Source organism: Gadus macrocephalus, chromosome 1, assembly GCF_031168955.1.
Source record: "Gadus macrocephalus chromosome 1, ASM3116895v1".
Taxonomy (NCBI): Eukaryota; Metazoa; Chordata; class Actinopteri; order Gadiformes; family Gadidae; genus Gadus; species Gadus macrocephalus.
Window position 1 is genome coordinate 21,174,041 of NC_082382.1, and position 24,813 is coordinate 21,198,853.

The following is a 24,813-nucleotide window of genomic DNA, read 5'->3' on the forward strand; positions in this document are numbered from 1 at the left end:
GACTTTAACCCCGCCCTGGGCTAGAGGGTAGGTGACCTTTAACCCCGCCCTGGGCTAGAGGGTAGGTGACCTTTAACCCCGCCCTGTGCTAGAGGGTAGGTGACTTTAACCCCGCCCTGGGCTAGAGGGTAGGTGACCTTTAACCCCGCCCTGGGCTAGAGGGTAGGTAACCTTTAACCCCGCCCTGTGCTAGAGGGTAGCTGACCTTTAACCCCGCCCTGGGCTAGAGGGTAGGTGACCTTTAACCCCGCCCTGGGCTAGAGGGTAGGTGACCTTTAACCCCGCCCTGTACTAGAGGGTAGGTGACTTTAACCCCGCCCTGGGCTAGAGGGTAGGTGACCTTTAACCCCGCCCTGTGCTAGAGGGTAGGTGACCTTTAACCCCGCCCTGGGCTAGAGGGTAGGTGACCTTTAACCCCGCCCTGTGCTAGAGGGTAGGTGACCTTTAACCCCGCCCTGGGCTAGAGGGTAGGTGACCTTTAACCCTTTAACCTTTGGTCTGGGAGTCCAACCCCCTCCTCCCCACTCCTACTCTCCTGGACGCCCTGCACCAGGGCGAGGGGCGGGACACCCTGCTCATGGGGACGGCCCCCCTCTCACTGGGACTCCTCCCCCTGCAGCACTGTGAGACCCTGGAGGTGAAGTGCCGGGGCATGACCCTGGAGGTGACGCTGCGTGGGGAGGGGGTGGAGCCTCTGCTCACCTGCTGCTGCCCTGGCGGCCCCGCGGTCGGAGCCGGATCCGGCGGTGGACCGCTGGACTTTGGCTACGTGCTGCAGAAGGAGGGCGCCGCCTCGCGGGTCCTGAAGGTGAGGAGACACGCCCGGGTAGGGCCCTGGGGGGGGGGGGCTGTTGTCTGTGGGGTGGGTTCATGACGGGAGTGATAGTGCAGTGAGTAGGGTGGACTGAAAGCTACTGGGTTCGATTCCCAATGTCCACAGCTTACCTATCCTAGTAAACAGGTAATTAGGTGAGTGCTGCATGCAGCGCTCAACTGTTTTTAAACAAAACCTCAAGACCTTTTTTCTCTCTTAAACTCTGTAGCACTTTAAGATTTTCGAATGTAAAGTGCTTTACAAATAAAATGTATTATTATTATTAACTACTGTTCTTACGTTTTTTTCTTTCTTTCTTTCTATCTTTCCTCTTTATTATTCTCTGCATACTTTGGGACCTATCTCTTTCCTACATTTTTCACCTAGAGACTCCATTAAATTTTTAAAATGTTCATATTAGCTTGGAATCGCACGCTTCTTTTCAGATTTCTTTAATATTTTATACTTTTTAAGATATTAATACTATTTTTTACAATGGAAGTCAATGGGAGGACGGCGGAGCCTTCCTCCCATTCTCTGACACTTACTACTTCAGACTTCGTAACTTCAGAATTTCGATTACCTTTATACTTTTATTTCAGATTCTTCAGTTAAATTCCTTTTACATTTCTGTATTTTCAGTAATGCTTTACACTTTTCATTCAAATGTCAATTTATTTGTTTCCAACCTTTATTTTTTTTTAAATGGTTTGCATGTTTATACTGTTTACTCCATTTAGACTTTTGAACTCTGTTCAAATCCCTTCACTTGATTTAAGCCGTTTAACATTTCTTTATGCCTTAATCTATTTGGCTTTATTAAATATTTTCAACCTCACTTTGTACTACAGCATTCACCGCATTTTCTGCAGGAAATGCATTTTCTAGTTCTTAGCTGTTTGATTCCTTCTGTATTATAGAATCCGATTAAAAAAATCTAACCATATACTTCATTGATCCGTGGGGGAAAATGGGAGATGTTAGATGCAGTTGCAGAAACGAAATCTGTGCATCTTACCCCAAGTTATAGCAAAATGATAATACAACAATATAAATCATATGCATAGGAAATGTGTATTAGTGATTTTTAGCCTCCACCTGTTTTCTATGGGAGTTATACGGATGTTTGGTTTGACCTGTAAGACTGGGGCAGGCCCGCTACTCTAGAACGGACCACAGTGAAAAGAACGACACCGATGTTTCTGAGCAGCACTGGAAGGCTGTCCTCTCTCTCCTCTCAGCTGAAGAACCGTTCGTCCGTGGAGGTGTGCTACAGCGTCCTGCAGGCCAGCCTAGGGCCCCCTAGCACAGAGGACCGCCTGGCTGTCCTTCTCCAGGGGTACCCCGAATCCCGGCCCATCGTGGGTGAGTCCGACCCCAACACCCCCCCTTCCAACAGCGGGTGGGACTTCCTGTGGCGGTACCGTGATTATTTTGCTGGTGATTCAGTGTGTTAAAGGGTGATGCCAGCGGGGGGTTCCGGCTGTGACTGCCGAGGTGTGACCACCAGGCATGAATGGTTCACTGTGCTGCGCTCTGCATGCGTTTCCTGCTCTGAAAGCTAGTTTGCTGAGTGTGCTGAATGCACACTATGTACAGGGTGCATTGTGTGCATTTGTGAGAGAGTAAGGAAGTGTGTATGATTGATAAAGGCCTGGTAGTGAGTGTGATGGTTAGAGCTATGGCTCATGATAACAAGTTTAACGTTATTGATGCAGTTTGGACTATATTGGTTATGAATTAAGAGATGTGTAAATAGATGTGTGAATAATTATAAAAAAAAAGATTAAAAAAAAAGTGTCTTTCAAAGTACCATTTGCCGGATTAAAACCCTTTTCTAAACCAGTGTGTTGTATATATCCCAAATCCCTCTTGTACAAGGCCCCCAGAACCACAGTGGGCTATGTGTGTTCAGTGTGACGCCAGCAGGGGGTGCTGTCGGTGCGGGGGAGAGCCAGGACCTGACCGTCAGCTTCCAGCCGGACCACCCGTCCGTCCGCTACGCAGACAGACTGACGGTGGAGCTTTTCAACAAGGTAACTGGACCCACAGTATTCGCCCTCAACAGAAACCCACTCACTGTTTACAGAAACCGTATTATAAGCCTGACTGCGTACATTACGTATGTAGTCCAGATGTACTCTCCGGGTGCACTGTAGTGTGTGAGGAGTACAGGCGTCCCCTGTGTGTCTCAGACTGTAGTGTGTGAGCTGGACCTGAGGGGGGCCTGCGTCTCCAGCACCATGTACCTCCACGGAGGAGACACTCTGGGCGGACCACCCCAAGACTACCTTCCACAGCCAGGACCCAGGAGTCCCCAACTCCCAGGTAGGGCTCTCTCCCTCTGTCTGTCTGTCTGTCTGTCTGTCTGTCTGTCTGTCTGTCTGTCTGTCTGTCTGTCTGTCTGTCTGTCTCTCTGTCGCTCTCTGTCTGTCTGTCTGTCTGTCTGCCTGTCTGTCTGTCTGTCTGTCTGTCTGTCTGTCTGTCTGTCTGTCTGTCTGTCTGTCGCTCTCTGTCTGTCTGTCTGTCTGTCTGTCTGCCTGTCTGTCTGTCTGTCTGTCTGTCTGTCTGTCTGTCTGTCTGTGTCTGTCTGTCTGTCGCTCTCTGTCTGTCTGTCTGTCTGTCTGTCTGTCTGTCTGTCTGTCTGTTTCGCTCTCTCTCTCTCTCTCTCTCTCTCTCTCTCTCTCTCTCTCTCTCTCTCTCTCTCTCTCTCTCTCTCTGTTTTTATCTCTCTCTCTCTCTGTCTGTCTGTCTGTCTGTCTGTCTGTCTGTCTGTCTGTCTGTCTGTCTGTCTGTCTGTCTGTCTGTCTGTCTCTCTCTCGATGCCTGTCTGTCTCTTCTCTCTCTCTCTCTCTCTCTCTCTCTCTCTCTCTCTCTCTCTCTCTCTCTCTCTCTGTGTGTGTGTGTGTGTGTGTGTGTGTGTGTGTGTGTGTGTGTGTGTGTGTGTGCGTGTGCGTGTGCGTGTGCGTGCGCGTGCGTCGATGTCTGTTCCTCTCTCACTTTTTCTCTAATCTTTTATCAAAATGTGACAGGGGCCATTTTGGCCCCCGCGCTCGGGGTCCCACACGGCTTGGTGGCGACCATGAGGATGAGGACTGCTCTCCCCTTCCTCTCTCTCTAAGTGTTAGGTCCCAGCACCCCAGTCCTGCTGACCCTGAAGGCAGACCCCCACGCCGACCGGGGGCCCCAGCCCGCCGTCAGGGAGCTCACGGTGGGCTGCATCCGCCAGGCCCAGCCCCTGAAGAAGGTACACCCCCCGTGATGGAGAACGGCTGGTTCATGGGGACAGTGTTTTGCACTGGTTTCATCATTCAGCGATAAACAGGATTAATACGATTAATACATTGTCAAGAAACATGGTTTATACATTTTTTGTGTTTTGAGTTCATGGCGCGAAGATAATGTTTTTTTCGGTGGATTTTGTTTCTCCACCTTTATAGTTTAAAGAGCGGCCATCTTGTGTCTGGTCAGTGTCGAGCACCTGTAGAGCTTTTACCTCGTGAGGTTACACCACATCGACGCCGCCACTTTGGAGGCGTTTTGTTAGTTATTGTTTTGATAGTAAGACGTGTTGGTAAATTTTTGGTCATAAATCTTGAAAAAAATAAAACATTATGGCGACTCGGGGGACATTGTTGAAACTGCCACAGCGTTTCTGATGAGAGACATGGCCAACAACCTTTTAGCCTAGGACTAGGAGTGGTAACAGTTTATTTACGTATGATTTAGGATTTAGGATTACAACTCTCTTGGGTCCTCCCAACAAAAAAACATGATACATTCTGATATACAAACCTCATTTTTTTTAATTCTTGAAGACTCAACTCATACAATGAGTGCTAAACTGCCTCATCCGTTGTCTAATGTTTATTTTGTCCATATCATGCATAGATCAAGAGCGTTGACTTCACGCTTTGTGTGTTTCTTTGACTGAGCCTTGACCTCTCTGCCTTTACAGCTCCTACTCACTCCCAGCTCCACCCATGTTACTGTTCTGTCCAATCACTGCCCTGCCTTGTAGAACGGAGAGTTCCACTGGGACGGTCTCACGGCCCTCCAGCAGAGAGGCTTCAGCATCGAACCCAGCAGGGGGACAGTGGAACCGGGCCACACACGGGTCATCACCGTCTCATGGACTCCCCCTAGTGGACACAAGGTAGCAGTGCAGTGATTACAGATAGATTCAATTGTTTTGATTGGATGGGCCTGCTTCCTGTGTAATACTTTGAATCTCATTCTAAGCCTAAATTGTGTGTGTGTGTGTGTGTGTGTGTGTGTGTGTGTGTGTGTGTGTGTGTGTGTGTGTGTGTGTGTGTGTGTGTGTGTGTGTGTGTGTGTGTCTGTGTCTGTGTGTCTGTGTCTGTGTCTGTGTCTGTGTCTGTGTTTGTGTGTAGCCTTACGAAGTGGTGCAGGAGAGTGCGTCTCTCACGCTGAAGGGAGATGAGACAGAGGTGTATCAGGTCACCATGCTGGCCTTGGCATCCACATCAGACTCCCCAGAAGCCAATCAGGAGAGGGGTTAACCACACACTGACCAATAGTAAGCGGCGACTTCATCGTTTAAATAGGACAACCAGCATCTTCACAACCAGCCAAACCTTTAAAAAGAGAAACCACCATTTAAAATAAATAAATAATAATAATCAATAAAAAATTTTTTACAAAGACATGCATAATATCACTGCATGTTCATAGCATATATACATATATAATAAATATATCTGTACATATTTTTTCCGGAAATGTGTAAAACAAAGTCAAATTTTCCATGTCCAAACTACTATGCTAAGATATTGTTTAAATCTCTTTTTTCTCAGTTTTCTCTATGATTGCATTGCTAGCCTTTGACAGTGAAATATTTGTCTATAAGTCTCTATGTATATATCTATGATAAAGATAGGAGTAAGATGTTTTTTTATTTTAGAATACTTTAATTTATAAAGGTATTTTCAAAAATGTATATATTTGAAATAAATTCCTAAAAAAATGATGTTGTAAAACTGGCTAGATTATTTACATAAACAACTATTTTAATATTTTGTAACATATGCTTCTTATAGATCTTCCTGGCTATCATGTGAAGACATCGTAGGCAATATATACATTGATTCCATTTCTGTTTTTATTTTTACATAGACATCATTGTAGCGGCTGCTCTTCTCTGCTGGAAACTGGTGTTCAGCGTTTGTGTGTGTATAGACCATATTTGACCAGCAGATGGCGTAGTTGAGCGCAGTGAAAATAAACTGTACAAGGAAGCTGCTGTTCTGTTCTTAAGGGTTTGTCAGCCACTGTGGAGGCTGGCGGTGCCCGTTGTGCTGCTTCTAGTGAGGTGATTGTATACACGTACAAAAGAGGTGATGAAGATTTATTTATGAAACGTGCCAACATAATATCACCTATATAATTGTGCCCATTTACTGTGGTGGCCAGAATCAAGTAAAATAAGTAACTTTGAAATAAAACAACTCGATATCTTCTCACTGGAATAGTTTGAGGACCTTTCGGCCTCTATATTTCTTGGTTTGCATAAGGATCCTAGGTTCTTCCTTAACCAATGTTGGACTAGTCAAATGTAATGAGTGTCTTGTTTACCTGCTCAATGTACTCAAGATAAACTGCATTTTACCTTCTCAAGGATATTTACACAGTTCCCATGGTCTGTGTTTGTTTTTTGAATCAATTAGCTAGTGTGTAGAGTGTTGATTTAGTCAAACGCTATACTCTTAGAACGCAGCACTTTGATTCATGTACATAGAAAAAGGGTTAGGAGACAGTATTCATGGTTTTAAACTACTCCTCAAAATAAATTGAGTTATCCCTGTCTTTCTCTTGAAGCTGCTGTAGGTAAATTTTGAGAGTACAGAAAACAGCAAGACTTTCAACTTAAAAAAATGTCCCCTCCCTCTCTCTCTTTTCTTTTCCATCATGTCTATATCATAGTAATTAGAACAACCAAATCCACCTCTGAAGAGATGTTCTACTCTGTTGTACACTGGCTATCTTGAAATAGTTAATCTACTTTGGCTTTCTTTGAATTAGCGGGAAGTTTATCTGAAGTATTTGAAATTTGATGATGTGAACATTTATAATTCTTTAGAAAAGTATTTATATTACAATATGAATAGGCAATACATAAACATCATAGGGGAATTATGAAAACCTAGTATTATTTTGTGATGGTTTTGTGTGTGTCTCTCTCTCTCCTCTCGCTCTCCCTCCCCATACCCCTGTGTGTATGAGCGGCAGATGTCAGTAATGCTAGTGAAGGCCAACAGGATCTGGGAGAGATACATGCGGTAAGCATTTATCACAGATTGAAACAGATTACACTAAATCAGATTAGCATCAGCCTCAACCTGCCTATAAAAGCCAAGGTCATTATGAGCTTAGCCTAATGTAATGTCACTCTCCGTCCTATGAAACACAAGCGGGAGTATTAGTTTTCATATTTCACAACCCTTTTCCCACTCTGTTCTGGTAGTTTGCTTTAATCCGATTGGCTGTCTGACCCCATGTGTTATTGCGTACGTGAGAGGGCTACTTATGCCTGTCCCGTGTGGTTACAGTTGGCCCGGGGTATAGGGGACGGACGGGGGGATGGACGGACGGACGTGTGGTCGTGCTTTGTCGCTAGCATTCCCCTGACATGCACTTTTGTTTGTCTGCTCAGGTCAAAGTCATGGCCTCTGGAGGGACGGACATATTGTAATCGATACATTTATGAGTAAAAGTGACCCTTGTTCTTTATTTCCCTTATTCTAACTCCAGGATGTGATGATGGGTGACACCCCCCCAGAGGCAAAGAACAGTCTCGCCGTTACAAAGCAACGTGTGCAGACGGGCGAGGGCGTAGCCATGGCAACCCCCTTTTCCCATCACTCAGCACCTCTCTGAGCCTACTCCGAAGAACACGCACACTCACACACCCTGAGATGAGTTCAGATGTAATCATGTGTTTCTCATGTGGAATGGGTTACTGGTGCATTTTAATGTGTTAGGTATTGTCTTGATGTGAAATTACATTTTGCTTTACTTTTTTGATGTGCCTGGAAGTAGGGCTTTTATTCTGGAGGAGTAGAAATGCATCATTATACTTCCACTGAACGGAACTGAGCCCAACAGAGATCTGTGCCATCATCCTTGGGAGGGATTATTTAGGGTTATGATTATTCATGAGCTAGACATGAGGGGTAGGGCTGTACATCACTTGCAGATAAACACATACATATGCTGCTGCTCCTACTATGCAAACACTCTAGGGTCAACCCAACCAGAACTTTATTTAGACTTTATTTTATGAACTGATCCTGCTTGTTACAATTATTGTGTACTGCTATTTTCTGAAAACATAAAGATGTGGTTAGATATAGATCCAAATTTCTGGCTATCATCTTCCTTCCATCCTCATGGCGGTGTCATTATGAAGCTTATGAAGGTATTGTTCACATTAGACCCAATGTAACTGCGTCGGTCCCAGGGGTCAAAGGCGGGGTCACAGTGTTTGAGGTTGTCAAGTAATGCCTAAGCCCAAGGGCACTCAGTCATCCTCTGGGAGGAGGCCTATTGTGGAAAGGTATCCTGGCAACCTAGTTTTGAGCCGATCAACAAGAGATATTCCTTATAACAATGCTTAATATTCCATCAAAGAAGTTGATGTTGAATATGAGTGTGTCCGCATCAGAGTTCATGTTAATTATATTGGTTAAGTAAACCAATGGTTCCTTGTTTAGGAATGAAACACTATATAGGTTGTTATAGGTCATTTGCATTTGCCAATTGTCCAGTTAGCGTTCAGTAGGCAAATTCCGCCAGGATTTTATTTGAGTTGCAAATCATGCGCCGTTCCAACTTGACACGCACATTCCCAACAATAACTACTTTCTACTTCCTCCATAATGACACCTACATTGTATGAGAGATGTAATCATTTAGGCCTATCTATTACATAACCAATACAACTATTCTCCAGACAATGTCAAAGTCAGGGATGTTGTTCACATCAACGGTAGCAAAAACGGGACTGAGGTTTGTTGTAGTGGTAGGGTAAATGTTTTAAAAAGTGTAAAAGCTTTGCCAAAGGTGGCACTATTTCCCAGTATAATGATCCGATGTGGAGTGGTCGCCGACCCTTGCCGTGCGTTATGACGCTTGCGTAACGTGGGGTTTCCCGGAGCTGAGAGCAGGGTTACCGCCGCGCCCATCTCTGCTGTTTGATGGCCGCAGGAAGCGTCTGAGATACTGGTGTGAAGGAAGAAACAGGGGGACGACGGTGGGAAAGACGAGAAGGATTTCAGACTGGAAATAAGTTGCTCTGAATTGAAAGAACACTTACAAGTTCGGAAAAGGTGAACTTTTGCAGAAGAAGAAAACGTCTTAAATTGTGTGTGAAAAAAATCCCCCCCTCTTCATCTCTGCGCCTCTGTGCCGGTGTGTGTCTCACCCTCGGCGGATCGAAAACTGGGATCGGGGAGTGCCGCTCCTCGATAGCTCACTGGCTAAATCTGTGCTAGTAGGAGAGACGAGAGTCGATCTTTGCTGTTTCCAGTCAATGTGATATAAACGACGGATACCCTTGAGTGAAAGCGGGTAAGACAATTCAAGATACTTGGTGAGAAAGTGTTGAGTGTCGACTATATGTGCGGGCCGGCGGGGTCTGCTTGAAGCTCCAGCCCGGGCAGAGGGGCTTCCAGCGGGGTCGAGTTGGGTCCCTTGCCCGCTCAGAAGCTTGCTATCGTTAGCTTGTTGCTACCAAGTCGTTGCTGTCAAAGAGTATGTGGGGGGTGGGGGTGGGGGGCCCTGTTATCTTCTACTGGATGCAAAGTAAAGGGCTTAAAACCAAATGTTAATCCAATAATAATTTGAGATGGACTCTTCCCTGTACAACATCACAGTATCACGGATTAACATTATAAACCAGCTTTCCCCTCTCCCCAGCGAGCACTCAGTTATCGCTCATGTTAGTTAATGACAGCCATCCAAGTTAGCTGCAACTAGCACACCTTAATGTCCGGGATCCACTGAGTTTTCACTTTGACTTATGTTTGAACACTACCTAGCCGTTATCTCCCTGTTTTATTTTTTACCCTTTATGACTAATATCTAAACTTCATGGATGTACTACATATAAGGGTGCAGGTCAGTAACTGTTAGTGGTCTGCTGGTTCCTGATGCTAGTTAACTCCCAAAGTAAGCAGATTTGCCCTGCTTTAACTTGTTTTCCTTCCGAAACAACCCCACCAAAACGACACAGGGAAATATCAGTGCCAGTGGGGTATTTACCAGCACACCACCTAGTTATGTAAATGGTTTGTTTCGTTCCACACATGGAAACTGTAGCATCATGCAAATGACAACGAAGGGAGTGTAAAAATGGCCACTTCTCCACCACCCAGAGTCAACACCACCTCCACCCCCTCTTCACAGGAGACACTCCGCACAAGTTAGCCAGGCCGAGCTGGGTGTGGGTCCACCCCGACCTCGGTCGTTTAAATACAACACATATTCGTCTGTATCCCCAGCTATACGGTGGTCTGACAGACTGTTAAAAACGCTCCGCGGAACATGAAGTATGAGAGCCGTCAGAGACTTTACGTAACGTGGTCCCTCGCACCGCGTACACGGCGCTTGGCCACACAGTTTAGGAAGGGGTAAGTCGGGCGAATGGGTTCATCCTGAGGATTGCAAAAGCTGAGGATATGGTTATTCACCGTCCTATTACACTAATGTTACAAGACTGGTGGTTGGGTTTAGTACCGGGGGTTGACAATGCAGCACTTCTATCTCTCTCGGTTGAGTGTCCAACCGGGAAATGGCTCACTTGTGGATGTTTTACACTGCTCTAAAGCGATTAGTGACAGCGTTCATACAATCACCCAAATCCGCCCAAAACTAGTCGTCGAAGCGCCATAGAAATGTAGTGATTTGGACGTGGGTCTGAAGCGGGGCTTGTTTTAGTACACAAGTGTTGGTTTTAAATCCAATTGTGCCTCATTTGGCCCTCTGACTCGTAATAAGACACGAAGGTGTGTTTCTAATTGGATTCCTCCAATCTGTTTATCTTGAGACCGGCTTGCGGAGAGGTGTGTTTGCTCGGATACCTGAGCAGCCATGGGCCCGTTGTGGTTTATGGTCGAGCTTAGAGGGGGAGACCGATACCTACTGGTCACACTGTTTCACAACCAATCTTCAGTGTGCATAAGATAAATCACTAGAAAGGCCTGCCAGATAGGGAAGGCTGTTTTTTTAATAAGCACGAAGGCTGTCACAGGTAGCAGCAGCATTGCCGTTCTCTGGCACCGAGGGGAAATCGCTGAGAGAAATGACTATTGTAATATGGTCTGTGGGTGCGTTGGGCGAATTCATAGCAGATCGTCTCTGATATCTTAGTCACGTCAGAAGTTTGTCGTTTGTCTGAAAAGAGCTATTTGTATTTTGCGAGTCCACAAAGATGAATTCATGTCGCCAGTGTGCCCGATCCCTCCGCCTCTCCGAATGAATGGGTTCCTGTATTCAGGGCCTGAGCAGCTGCAACCAACAAGATGGCGTTCAAAGCCTTTTCATCGCCGCTTTTCCTCAGCCCTGAGAAAGACAGCTGCCTAACATCGGAACCGTTCGGGGTTGGCAGACCGGATTTCTTTGATTTGACATGTAATTCAATCACACAATAACGTGGGGCATTGTCGAGCGTTTGGTTGCGGATACGGCCCACGTACACCAAAAGCTGTGCGCGCAGCCCCGTCGTAGGACAACATGGTGGTGAAGGGGTGTTGCACACACACACACACACACACACACACACACACACACACACACACATACAGTGTAGCAGCTAAAACGCGGGGCTGTACAATACCACCGCTCTAACCGATTGAGATTTGGAATATGATTCCATTGGAAATGCTTATATTGTTGTCCTTTTTGACTGTCTTGCTTAAGGATAAGTTCATCATTCGTTCCTCTTGTTCTTGGCAAATTCGTGGTCATCAGAAAAGTGTTCTAAACGTTTCCCTGAATCGACTCCGTTATTCTGATTTAAACATTTCATATAATAGGATATGAACAGCATATCTGGAGGTGTGGCCAGGTTCTACGAATGTCTGTTTGTTCTAGTTAAACATATAACCGTTATATTAACGCATTGCATGCATGCATATTTCGGTGATATGCTGTTTCTTGTGTTGGGGGGAGTTACTGGGCCATCACATGTTACTGTGAATCTTTCTGTATGGATTCCTGGATATTGCTTTCCTCTGGGCATTGTTGAAAAGTTGTGACATTATATGATAGTTGTGACTTAATAATCGAAGTATTGCTACTTTCGATTATTCTCTCTCTATATATATATATATATATATATATATATATATATATATATATATATATATATATAATATTTGTTTATTCGATTTTCTGGTGGTCATGCAGCCACAAAGTGTGACATTTTATCATAGCTCAAGTTGCCCTAGATATCCAAATACAGCACAGTTGCTTGCTTTTATGTCTAATCCCTTTGTTACATAATGTACCAATGTGTGTATCTCTCTATCTGTTTTAACTCATGTCATTTTGCCTTGTATTTATTACTGGTAAAATATTGTGCCCTTAGTCTTGCCTGTAGTGTGTATTGTATCCATGCTCTGCTCTGTAGAACATTGGGTTCTATTAAGAAAGGTTAAGCCATACCCATAGGCAGTTTAACTGTTAAGCATTGGGCCGATTTATTGGGCCGAGTATGGTATCTTCAGTGGAATAAGTGCATGTAAGTAGCATAACCTATCATACCAGGTATCTGAGCCTGGATCATAACTTTCTGACTTCCTGGGCCTTTAACTTTGCACATCATGAGCAAGGCCAGATGTAAAAAAAAAAAAAAGAAAAGTCATACAGTGAGCATACCATTGTCACCATGTTTAGCAAGCGAGTGGGAACCAGCAATCCTTTTTGTCCTCGTAGCCCTCAGAAACCTGTCCAAATCCCATGTGCAAACTCCCTCTAAAAGTACTCCGTGACGACGCTGACAGCACCTCTATCTGGCGGTGATTGTTTCGAGCGGCTGACCTGGCAGTGACCCACAGCACCAGCTCCTAACTGAGACGCATTGGGTAACACCCAGCGGCCTGGCCTCTTTACACTGGGCTTTTAGATGTACCTGTACCGTGTTTGAGCCGAAGGCATTTAATCTCTGGGTCCGTCCACACCCCCCACCGCCGCTGCCGTCAGTACAGGGTGTCACCTCACGACGCGGAGCGTATGCTAAAGCCGCCTGAGTCACCTGACTTTCTAGAAGGGATTTTGATGATTTTATTAATGGTTTTCATCCGGCTAATGTTTTTTGGTTGTGTCCCACATCCCTACAAAGACAGAATGTGCACCGGATTAAATCCCTTCAGTGTGTGGGATTGGGCCCTGTGGGATTATGTGGTTCGGTCAGTGATACTCCTTATTTCATGCACATCTCCCATGATCTGCTCTAAGCTATGTGGAAGTCCCTATCGTGAACAAAGGCCACTATCATTCCTACATAAACACATGTTGACCTTTTACACAAAGATGTCTGAAACCGATCCTGGTAATGTTTTAGGTTGAATTTTTAGATCCACCTAATCAAGTTGTTTGATTTAGGTATTTGCCCCAATCGAAGCATAAACTTGACAAGAATTGCTGCGGTTGGTGTGTATGTATTATGTTTTCCATCATCCCAGTACAGGAGTCAGAAACCCATTGCCCTGGGCAGTGGGCACCCATCTGCTGATCTCTGGGCTCCGCTCTTCATTGGCTGATCCATTCTTAAAGCCATAGTTCACGCAATTTCCCCCACAGTGTGCATCTTGTTATTCATGCACGTTCTCTTGGCGATAGGGATGGGCAAAATGATTCTTTTCCGGGAACTAGTTCTTTCAGTTCAGTTCACTATAACGATTCGTTTATTTGATTCGGTCGTTTTGATTCGTTCGTTACGTCAGATTACATATTAAAAAATATAAAAAATAAAAAAACTTTTTTTTTCTTTTTTTTAATTGGTCATGGGTCCGGATAGGACCGTGAAGACCGCAGTCCGCCGTTTGGAGATGCCTGCTATATAGTATATCGAACGTCCCACCAATATTTATACCACTTGCTTACTCTCTATATTTCATTCATGGTTTTACATTTATAATTTTATTTTACTTTACATTTAATTCTTCATTGTTCAGGCATTACAGAACTTGCATGGTCATAAATAAAAAATACGAACTGCAGTTTAATTTCTTTGTTTGTTCTTAAATTGACGTAGAATGGAGCAAAGACTCCTGGGATTGGGAAATGCGTTTATCCAACAGCTGGAGGTCAAGTCTATTTTCAAAAAAATGTAGGGGGATATATGTCGAATGGTATGACCCATGATACGTCAGACAGAGAAAGCGCGCATATTCGACGGTACCGCCTTGTCATTGGTTTACCCAGGTGCCATTCCAACACCATTGCTACCTCTCATTGGCTGAATCTTTGAGAAAGTTGTAGACTCAATCAATATAAGTCGCGGGGAGACGGAGCTCTGTTCGTTCGTATATTTTATTTACGTGACCATATGTTTGGTTTATGTTAAAAAAATAAGAATCAAAGAACCAGTTCTTCTTGTTTTGGGGAACCAGTTCTTGTCGTTCCCGTTCGGGATTCGTTCGTTGTAACGAATCAGTCGCGACTCGCGACCGACACATCCCTACTTGGCGACATTGAGACTGGCCGGTTTTCTTATCCATTATTTTATATCTCCTTGAGAACGGGTCATACCCTACATGACCTATTTAGCGCACGCATACCCTCCACCGCAACCCTTCCCCCATTCACACTTCACACTATCCTGTGGCTCTTTATCCCCACCAGGGCCCTCCTCCATCACCCTATGGGTCATGAGTGGATCATGGATGGTCTCTGTTGGAGGAGGGGGCCTGTGTCCGAGGCCTGGCTCTTACCCCGCCTCCCCTCCTGACACCAAAGTGTATGTGTATTCCAATACAAACAAGCGGGCCTCGGGCCGGCTGGTTTATTTTTAGTGCGGAGCAGCATGTGACTAGCCACTCTCCCACCCCCGCACCTCCACCGCGCACGGTTCGAACCAACCCAACCAACCAACCAACCCAACCAACCAACCAACCAACCAACCCAACCAACCAACCCAACCAACCAACCAACCAACCACCCACCCACCAACCAACCCACCGAGCCAAGGGTTATCAAGAGATCTGTCCCCCAACCAGGATGTAGCTTCATTTTAGAGTTCAAGCAGGACTTTTGATGCACGGCTGCCAACAAGGGAAACTTTGTTTGCCAGCGGCTCCTGTTGACGACAGGAGCCGCGCCGGGGACTTGGGGCCCTGGCTGGCCTCGGTCGAGGGCCGCTGTTTTGAATAGGCAAAGTGAGTGGCGGCGGGACCGCTGTGGAGCGGTGCACGGCTCCGTGTTGTCCGCACAGTGCCACGCCGGTGGCCGTTCTCCGGAGCACCCCGCGGTAAATAGGCCGCTGGGTAGATCGCAGAACCGCCCCTGCTTTGACTAATGGTAGCCTCGCTCTCTGTTTACATTCTCCAACCATTAGATTGGATGGTTGCAGGGAAATGTGACCAAACCTGAATTCCAAGATGACGGGGGGGAAAAAGACTGCCAGAGTTAGTTTTCAGATCTCGCTCTGTTCTCTCTCTCTCTCTCTCTGTCTCTCTCTGTCTCTCTCTCTCTGTCTCACTGCACTCTCCCATCTCCTCCTTTCTTTCTTCCAAAAAGGACCTGGAGGGTCACTAAAATAAGAGGCCAATGTTTGTCATGTGACTTTTCCCACTCTTGTTCCAATCATTTTTGGGAAACTGTGCAAGAGGAAGAAAGTTTGGGAGGGGGGGGAGGGTGCTGTTTTATGAATGCAGTGAATGGAGTTTATTTTGTGCCTTTCAAACACATGTCATGCGTTTGGCTTGAGGCAAGGCTTACTGTTTTTTCAGTTGTTTTCGTCTGTCGTGTCCACATCTCTGTATGAAAGGGTGGTTGAACATATTTCCCAAGCACAAATCATACCTTTTGTTAATGTATGCGATTGTGCAAGACCGACTGGCTATGACCACATTGGATCGCAGATAGGCGTCCAGTTGTCTTTAGATGCGTAGAAATCTAATTTCATAAATATGAAGTTCAACCCACAATGATGGAAATGTTTACGATTTATTATACATTCTATAAACATCCAGTGTGTCCATATTATTTACATTATCACATATCGTTTGTCTTCAGCATTGTCTGAGCCTGGAGGTAAGTCTTTTTTCTTTCCTAGTGCTAGCAGTTAATCATATCGTTATATAAACACTGAGCCCTTGGCGCAAGCTAGCCGTTTCTCCTCACCATCTTGGCTAAGAGTTGTGTGTCAGACCTCGTCCAGGAAAATCGGATAAGTAATGAGTAAGTTCATTTTTCTCACAGGAAGTTCTTCTTCACCTTGCGTCCATGCGCTGAAGGTACAGGCAGTGATTGGGAGTCACCACCTCTGCAGAAGCCTGCAGTTTGTTATTTGTACCCACATAGCCCTCTGCTTACTTGGTGCATATGGCATCATGGAATGTTTCCCCAATCAATCAATTCATCTCCATGGCCAACCCCTCCCCATTGATGTTATGTCAGGTTTCATCAGAGCGTGTCCGTCCAAATTCGTAATTTGTCGGAAAAGGCTTCTTTGACAATTATTTGAAGGCATTTTCTGAAGTATCATCAGACACTGGGGGAAAGAAAAACCTATTTTCTTATTCACGTGGTGTGATTCTGTGAATGATATGAAAAATGATTGAGAGTTAATGAGTGATGACGTCCATTAGTTGTTCATATAGAGCCATGGCATAAAGAGTAAATGCCTTCCTGCTGCCTGAGCTACTTCTGTATTCAAAATCTATCATTTTCCATGATATAAATAGATGTATTTCTCTTGAATAGCTGTATTTATAGAATGAAATGAAGCACAACAAGACACTTTTAATTGACCTTTGAAAGAACTAGACATGACTGGCTTCATGTGGCATACTCTCCTTTTTACATGGTAACTTTAAATCAAATAAACCCAGTAAGTTGAACTGGAACTGAACCAAAGCCAAACCAACAAATAAAAATAAACAGATTGATTACTGGAGCATTTTTAATCATGCTCGATTATCCCCTTTGCTCTTAACTATTCAACCGTTGTACTTTAAATCTTAAGGATTCTCTATTCACCAGCACTCCTGTGGACTTGACCTTGCTGGTTGTGAAAGGCTTTTGTGCAGTGTGGGTCCTCAGCCCTGTCCAATAAGAGCCATTTGCTAGGCCCAAGCTCTTTCCCCTGCAGGCCTGAGGTTCCTCCACCCATAGTGTTTAATGGAGGCCATGCCTTGTCCAGTAGCTACCAAGCAGAATGTCTAGGCTTTAAACATCCCAGACCTTAAGTTCCTGATCTTTTGTTGCCGCCAAGTTTCATTGTATTTCTTCCGGTTTTATGAAAGAAGTCCTTATGAATAGGCGGGTCATTCTAAATGCATAGCAAAAAGTTGAATGGCCGTGGTTGCATAGGCGAACCATGGCCCTCTTTGCGTCTGTACGCCCCTTCCACTAATGCTTTCATGCTAATGGTTAACACAGCGCAACACCAAGCCTCTTTGAACTATGTAGCAACATGAAACTGCATTTTTGTGTTTTCATTGCTTGTGTTGTGGGACCAAGCCGGCCGAAAGGGAACAATTGGGAGGGACTAATTAAACAGTTTAGCCCAGATTGGTTAAAAGTGCCTACATGCATTCATGCTACAGAGATGGAATTTTCCTGTTCAGCTAAGCTAACATTAGCTAAGGCTCTCAGCTCATTGCTAAGACAGAAGGATCTAAACCAGCGCAGATGCTCTGGCCCATGGGAAAGGTCGGTGGCAATGCACCTCAAAGTGTTGCGGTTTCATTACTACCACTGTTAAGCTAGTTCGGACTAAGGCCTCAGATTCCGATGGATGGATCAAGTCAAGCTCTTTACATCCTTGTGTGCTTACAATCTCGTCAATGCATACAAATAAAACACAAGTTAAGTATGACTCCTTGAGATCTTTTGTCATAAGTATTAAGTATGTTCTCCTTCCCATGATTAATATGGAATGGAAGTCTGGTATCTTAATCCTGTGTATCAAATGTTATGAGGGTATTGCACATAATGCACATAAAAAAAAGGCTGATAATCTGCGTAGATTCTGGGCTCTATGAAGGATGATTCACCGATGTACTTTTAGGGCTAAGCCCTAATGATCACTAGAATCGTGGGGAATTTTACACATCACACTTTGAATCGATATCTTCTCATAATGATTAATGCTGACCGGGTAACACCATAATATCTTTATTTCATGGCTACACAATACCACTGAATCACGAAATGGTAACCAAAACAGGATTGAGTAAGCAGACTCGAAGTGCCCATTCTTGGGAAAGATCCCGTTTATGTAAGAAATGTGATGAATATATATGCTACTTAATGATTCAACTAATCACAGAAGAGTGGATTCTGACTTACCACATCATTGCACGTATTGTATGTGTCCAGGGGTCTCATTTATAACCGTTGCGTACGCACAAAACGGGGCTGAAATTGGCGTACGTGACTTTCCACGCCAAGGTTGTGATCTATAAAAAACCAACTTGACGGGAAAATGTGCGCAGCCCTAAGCAAACTCTGACCCATGCGTACGCATAGTTTAGAGGAAAAGGAGAATTGGCGACACAGATGGTGTTGTGGTGAACTGAAGTCCGACCGAAGAATTGTAGAGTGAGAAGAACGATTATGTTTTATCATCGCCCTTCATAAATTTAATTTCAACCCGAATCATGCGTTAAATCAATGTAATCAGAATAATTTAAGTCAACTGCGTTATTTCTCAGTTATAACTCCAGAAACATCTCCTTAGAATAGAAATAAAAAAGAATCTCTATATTTAATCCCGTCACTCCATACTGTCCACTGACGGCGCGACTGCATGGAATAAAGCATCTGTCCAACATGTTTCAATAACATAATATTTTTATGTGACACTGTAAACACATAATCAAATGTCAATCAAATCCGAAGTGTGGAAAACCAAGCCACACTCCTCATCACAATCGTTGTCCGTTACTCTTGATGCTTTTCATGACAAATCAGGCATTAAAAAGGGGTTATGTTCAAGAACATTTTACGTGGGTGATTACAAACTGATTATCCAAGGTGTTCTCGGTCAGTCTTATTACCGTAACCCTATAAATACAGAGGTGAGCGCCGTGGTAATGCTGCACCATATGGCACTTCTGGCGGACCATGCAAATGGCAGGATTCGGAGGGAGAGGGTCTTTAGGACCATAACGATTTATTGGTAGGCTACATAAAAATATGTAACTTTATGTCAGACCACTTTTTTAATTCTGGGACTGTGCGCTCCGTGCTACTGACAGAGTTCACTGCTGCAGCAACATGTTGCCACACACTCTGCTTTTTGTTGTTGGCGATCCCAATCCCGTGACCGCCGAACAAAACTACTTTTCGGGCCTCCATCTCACCCACAAGTGTCTCCACTTCAACCTCCGTGAAATTTCGCTTTTTTGCTTTTTTCAGTACTTCTGCCATTGTTTCCGACAAGACATAATACTTGCATCTGAGTCTGTTTAATATGCAGATCGAATTCATGATGTCATTTGCATTGACCATTTATGGTTAAAAATGGGCGTGTACAGGGCGGAACGTGAAGCTGATTCAGCTGCGCACACTTGTAGGCAGTCTGTGATTTATAAAGAAAAGATTGCGTACGGTGTGTGTACGCAGGGTTTTATAAATCTGAATATTTTTTGGCGCACGCACAACTTGGCTTTTGGGCGTACGTACACTTTTAGTAGCGATCCCACGCACAGTTTTATAAATGAGACCCCAGGTGAGTATTTCATTTAGTTTGGCATTAGAAGTCATACTCTCGGTACAATGCCTCCGCATCACTCGGTGAGCTGAAGATGTTCTGCAGACCCAGTTGAACATGTTAAGATGTTCCCCGTTTAACACCATTTTTGGATGCTAGTCATTAGGGTTGGAAAATTCCGGGAATTTTCAAAGTTGAAAACTTTCCATGGGAATTTACAAAATTGAAGGTTTGCTCTTAACGGGAGACTTAAATATAGTTTGGGAAAATATATTATGGCATAATCTTGACTAACGCAACCAGATTTCATCCAAGTAAACTTGAATATCTGTGCTATTCCTCAATCACTCTAGCTCACTGCAGGTCTGTTGAGACCACGCCCCCTACATGCACTGTGCATTCCGCCGTCACATGTGACCTGATGACTTCTAGAACCCTGGAACACACTTTTGAGCCCAGAGCATTATTTAACTCAAAATTCATGTTTTTGTTCTTCAATGAAAGAATAAAATAATTAGAACTTGTTAAAGTTCTACTGACGAATAAATCTGCAAAAATTATGTTTTGCAAGTTTTTGTAGTCTTTTAATCGTTTTTTTAAAGTGTCATTTTGCATGGAGGGTCTATAACAAAAAATATATATATATGTATATATATATTTATGCTTGGATATTTAATTCCCTATTTAATTCCCAGAATTCTCAGATTTTTAATATTTCCTAAATTCCCCAGTTTAACTTCCCATGGTAATTTCCCGGAAAGTTTCCAGAAATTTAGCGGAAATTGTCCACCCCTTTGCAACCCTACTAGTCATTCACCATCTCGTTCTGTCTGAACTGCTCTTTAGTGTGGGGGATGGGGAGCCTTCTCTCATCTCGGCGGAGGGATTTCTTTAGCGTGAGCATAGTGGTTTGTAGCCTCAGGTTTCTGCTCCACTTTCAACTGAGAAAATGGGCTACGAGGCCCGAGGATAATGATCCCCGTTCAGCTATTCTCCATAAAGTCCCTCAAGGAGCCGAGATGAACCTACTCCTCAGATGGTTAACCAGTGATTACATCTTGGGTGTTTTTGGATTAACGTCTGGGAAGCTGGAATTTGGGTTGGCCTTAGGATGGCAGTGAGCAGCATGTGTGCCGCATCAAAAGCAACGGTGGTGCTGTGGTTTTGGCGGACGAATCCGGAATGGAATTTCCAGCAGCAGCAGCAGCAGCAGCAGGAATCCCGAGCTGCCTGTTCGGCCAACAACCACACAGCTGTTATGTTGTGTCACAGAGCTGGGTGAATCTGCCCTCTCTCTGTAGGTCAAGGCTGTGGGTCGTGCAGATGGCCGTCAGTGACTACCATGTAACCCGGGGAGGGGAGGGAGTGGGGGGTTGGGGTGGTTCTTGCCGAACAGCAGTCGGCGACGTCTCTCGTAGAGCCAGCCCAGTGTGGTAACGTCTCCGTTACTAAACCAAGGATGTCCGGCTGCAATCCAGTCCGATTCTGTTACAATCGCACAACTGGGCTATCGTTCAGTGGAGAGGAACCATAACCGATGACGGCGAGAGATGGGGAGTCAGGTTAGATCGTGGGCTGGGGTTGGGGGAGCTGTGGGAGGGGGGGCTTTTAAGAAATGGCTGGCAGTGTCTGCTAGTGCATCGTCCTCCATATTCCGGTGCTTTTTTGTGACCTGGTTCTGTTTCAGCTGCATTCACCATGCATCACTTACCCACAGCACTTAGCTAGCTCATTCCTCTTAGCCACACACATACATATGCACATACACACGTGCCAACATGCGCAATATACACAGACACACACAATACTTGCAAACACAATGCACGACTACACACACGATGCACGACTACACACACGTTGCAGATTCACTTACACACGCATGCATGTGCACACGCTTATATGAACACACTGTCTCACATGAGCACATACAGCCACGTACAAACACTGATATGATGCGTGCACCCATGGAAGCTGCCCAGTTCTTTCCATTCCTGCCATGATGCGAGAGACCTCGTGGATCATCAGTGTATGCCCCCCAGGTTGGGTAGGGGGGGGGGGGCTGTGTGTGTACGCACACGCACGTACACATGCTCGCGAGCACAAACCTTTTGAGAGAATGTAGGTTATGTGGTTTTGTAACTAATGTGCTCTCTCTGCATCCATATGGCGTGTCTGCATGCATATCTCCAAAGATTATGTCACAAAACTGAAAAAGTGCGGCATTGAATAGCCTACATAAACATTCGATACTTGAACTGGATTGATAATTTTCCACGTCAGCCATATTTCCAGCTAAATACAAACAGCAAACCCCATTACCGCACTCGAGTGTTCAAAACAAATGCGTGTTTTTCCTGTACAGCGCAGAAAATCTATGTTTTCAGTGCCGGCTACTGTTGTAACTCCCTTCCCGATATTTGTAATGTGTAAACCACACCACTTCCTCTTCAGCCCTGTATCCTGTGCACCAGCTCTCGCTATGTTGGCCAGGCCCATTTCGGCTTTGTTAGGCGGATTCCTTATTGGGGGTTTCAACCACAACATCATCAATAGAGTACACACTTGATTCATCCCCACTCCCTTTATTTACCCCGTTGAGTTCCCAGCACGGCTGCACCCAGTGCCCTCGGAGCTCGGGGCGGGGCCAAACCTCAGCTCACACAGTCCACTGTGGTGTGAAGTGGAAAGCAGGAGCTATGCTATGGAGATGCTTTTAAATGGTGTATTCCATCTCTAAACACTGGGAGGATGGGTGGATGGATGGAGGAGTGTGGGTGGGTGGGGGTGGGGTTGAAGGGGGGGGTGTTATTGCTGCTTTCCACTCCGCCACGATTAGAGTGACTCTCGCATCCCACGGTTGCTGCACTGAGGGTACAGCCGCCACGCCCCAGAGTGCCTGGTGATCAGGCAGTAAAACGACAGACGGACGGACGGACGGATGGACGGATGGACGGACGGACGGGGGACAAAAACACTCAGGACGGCATCATTATGGCAACCCTCTAATGGACGGCTAGGGCTACTGCCAGTGGTTATTTGATTTGATTGATGGATTATTAAGCTATAAAGTGCCATGAATTGATCGTAAATACAATGAGTAACTGGAGATCAAAGTTTGGTTTCTTGGTCTGATTTTATTATGGTCGTAACGGTGTATATCCAAATCCATCTTATGTTTGCATTTGCGGACTTAACTGATGTTTTGTTTTATCTGGATAACACATGGTTGCATTATGAAAATCTGTTTTGTTGAATCTTTAAAAGAAAAAAAAGATAGTGGATGTTCATTGGTCACTGCTCTTCTGTGTGTAGTCTCCCCAAACCATGTTGTCCCAGTTGACGAACAAACTCACCGTGTGTCACAGCATACAAATGAGAACCAGTTTGCCAGCGGCCTTCATCTGGGCACTAGTGACCCAAATTGGGACACACACACACACACACACACACACACACACACAGAGACACACACACAGAGACACACACACAGAGACACACACACACACACACACACACACACACACACACACACACACACACACACACACACACACAGACACAGACAGAGAGAGAGCCCCCACGGCGCTGGCCTCTGCTTCTCTTCCTCTTTGGTCGCAGAGCGCTCAAATGCAGAAGTCGGCCATTGCTCAACTGTTTTTGCATGTGTGTACAACCTTTTGCGAACGCTAAGCTAGCCGGCCAGCGTGTCAACAGGTGTGGAGCGGCAGTGAGCCAGAGTCATAGCAACCTCGCAAAGGATGCTATGGCGCCACACCCACCCTGGGTTGTTTTTGAACACTGCGAGAAGGAGTAACAGGCGAGCAGTGAGAGGGAACCACCCCTAAAGAGGAAGCCGCTGTAGAGAGAGAGAGAGAGAGAGAGAGAGAGAGAGAGAGAGAGAGAGAGAGAGAGAGAGAGAGAGAGAGAGAGAGAGAGAGAGAGAGAGAGAGAGAGAGAGAGAGAGAGAGAGAGAGAGAGAGAGAGAGAGAGAGAGAGAGAGAGAGAGAGAGAGAGAGAGAGAGAGAGAGAGAGAGAGAGAGAGAGAGAGAGAGAGAGAGAGAGAGAGAGAGAGAGAGAGAGAGAGAGAGAGAGAGAGAGAGAGAGAGAGAGCGCGAGCGCTCTCTGCTGCACTTCCTAAGGTGGAGGCTCTGGCCGCAAACAGTCGTCGGCCCACTCTCCTCTTGGCCGTGCTGCCGGTGTCCACCGTTTGAAGCACACACTAGATATTCACTACAAAATTCACACTTCCGAGCACAGGACAACCGGCTGGAGAAGAATGGAGGTACGGCGGGGGGATTGAGGGATGGGGCTTCAGAGCTGGGAGGAGGCAGTGTGGAGCCATGAAAGGAAGGGAATGGAGAGGAAAAAGGCCCCATGCAACATTACGACGACTCCCTGTCTGGCACACCTCTCAGAATGGTGCATAGTGTCTAAAACGAGTGTGCTTGTTCCGGTGTGTGTTTGTGGTCGCGGGGTGTGAATGCATTGCAGTTCATCAGTTTATTTTTAAAGTGCCGCCTTACCTGATGTCGGTTGGGCACGTTCCATATGACGGATTGAAATGCTTTCATTTATATTGACAGTCAGACACTGATGGTGACAAAACAATGGATCCCATTCCCTTCACAGAGATCCATTGTAGGATGAGGAAAGTAGTTGTGTTACGTGGGAGTATTCTCGGATCATACTTTTACGTCTTGAACCGTGGAAGCTCGGAGGCGGCTGTGTCGGTTGGGATCCTGGACCGTCCGTTCCCGTGTGTGTCACCTGCCCTGTGTCGTGCCGTAGCACGGAGGCTAACCGTGACCTGGCCCTGCCACAGCCGTGAGAGGGAGGGGGGGGGGGTGGGTGGGGGGGGGGAGCAGGGCTAATTCAGCAGCATCTCCTCCCCTCCTTCGTCCTCTGCTTGTTCTCTCTCATTAGGATAATCGGGGCCTGTCCTCCCAGCCACTCGTACCCTCCCCCTCCTATGTTCCGTCCCTGGCTAGCCACGCCCCCTTCTTCCATAGGGACGGGGCCTATATCTCAAGCTTGCACTTTCTCTGCCCCAAATCTCGACCAACACACCCCTCCTCTCGTACCCCCCCCCACCCAA

At 45.6% G+C, this 24,813-nt stretch overlaps 2 protein-coding genes across 2 annotated transcripts in view; both read left to right on the plus strand.

The window, feature by feature from the left end:
- The window catches only part of cfap74 (cilia and flagella associated protein 74), a 14,149-nt gene extending 7,279 nt beyond the window's left edge, over positions 1-6,870 (plus strand). Inside the window, exons 10-16 of the mRNA XM_060052655.1 lie at positions 620-808; positions 2,056-2,179; positions 2,696-2,850; positions 3,010-3,142; positions 3,943-4,061; positions 4,836-4,970; positions 5,209-6,870. Of these exons, the coding sequence (XP_059908638.1) occupies positions 620-808; positions 2,056-2,179; positions 2,696-2,850; positions 3,010-3,142; positions 3,943-4,061; positions 4,836-4,970; positions 5,209-5,337 (984 nt within the window). The 3' untranslated portion in view covers positions 5,338-6,870. The remainder of the gene's footprint in view (positions 1-619; positions 809-2,055; positions 2,180-2,695; positions 2,851-3,009; positions 3,143-3,942; positions 4,062-4,835; positions 4,971-5,208) is intronic.
- Positions 6,871-8,994: 2,124 nt separating this feature from the next.
- LOC132458181 (guanine nucleotide-binding protein G(I)/G(S)/G(T) subunit beta-1-like) overlaps positions 8,995-24,813 on the plus strand; it is a 33,282-nt gene continuing 17,463 nt past the window's right edge. Inside the window, exon 1 of the mRNA XM_060052732.1 lies at positions 8,995-9,403. The gene's annotated coding sequence lies outside the window, so the exon portion shown is untranslated. The remainder of the gene's footprint in view (positions 9,404-24,813) is intronic.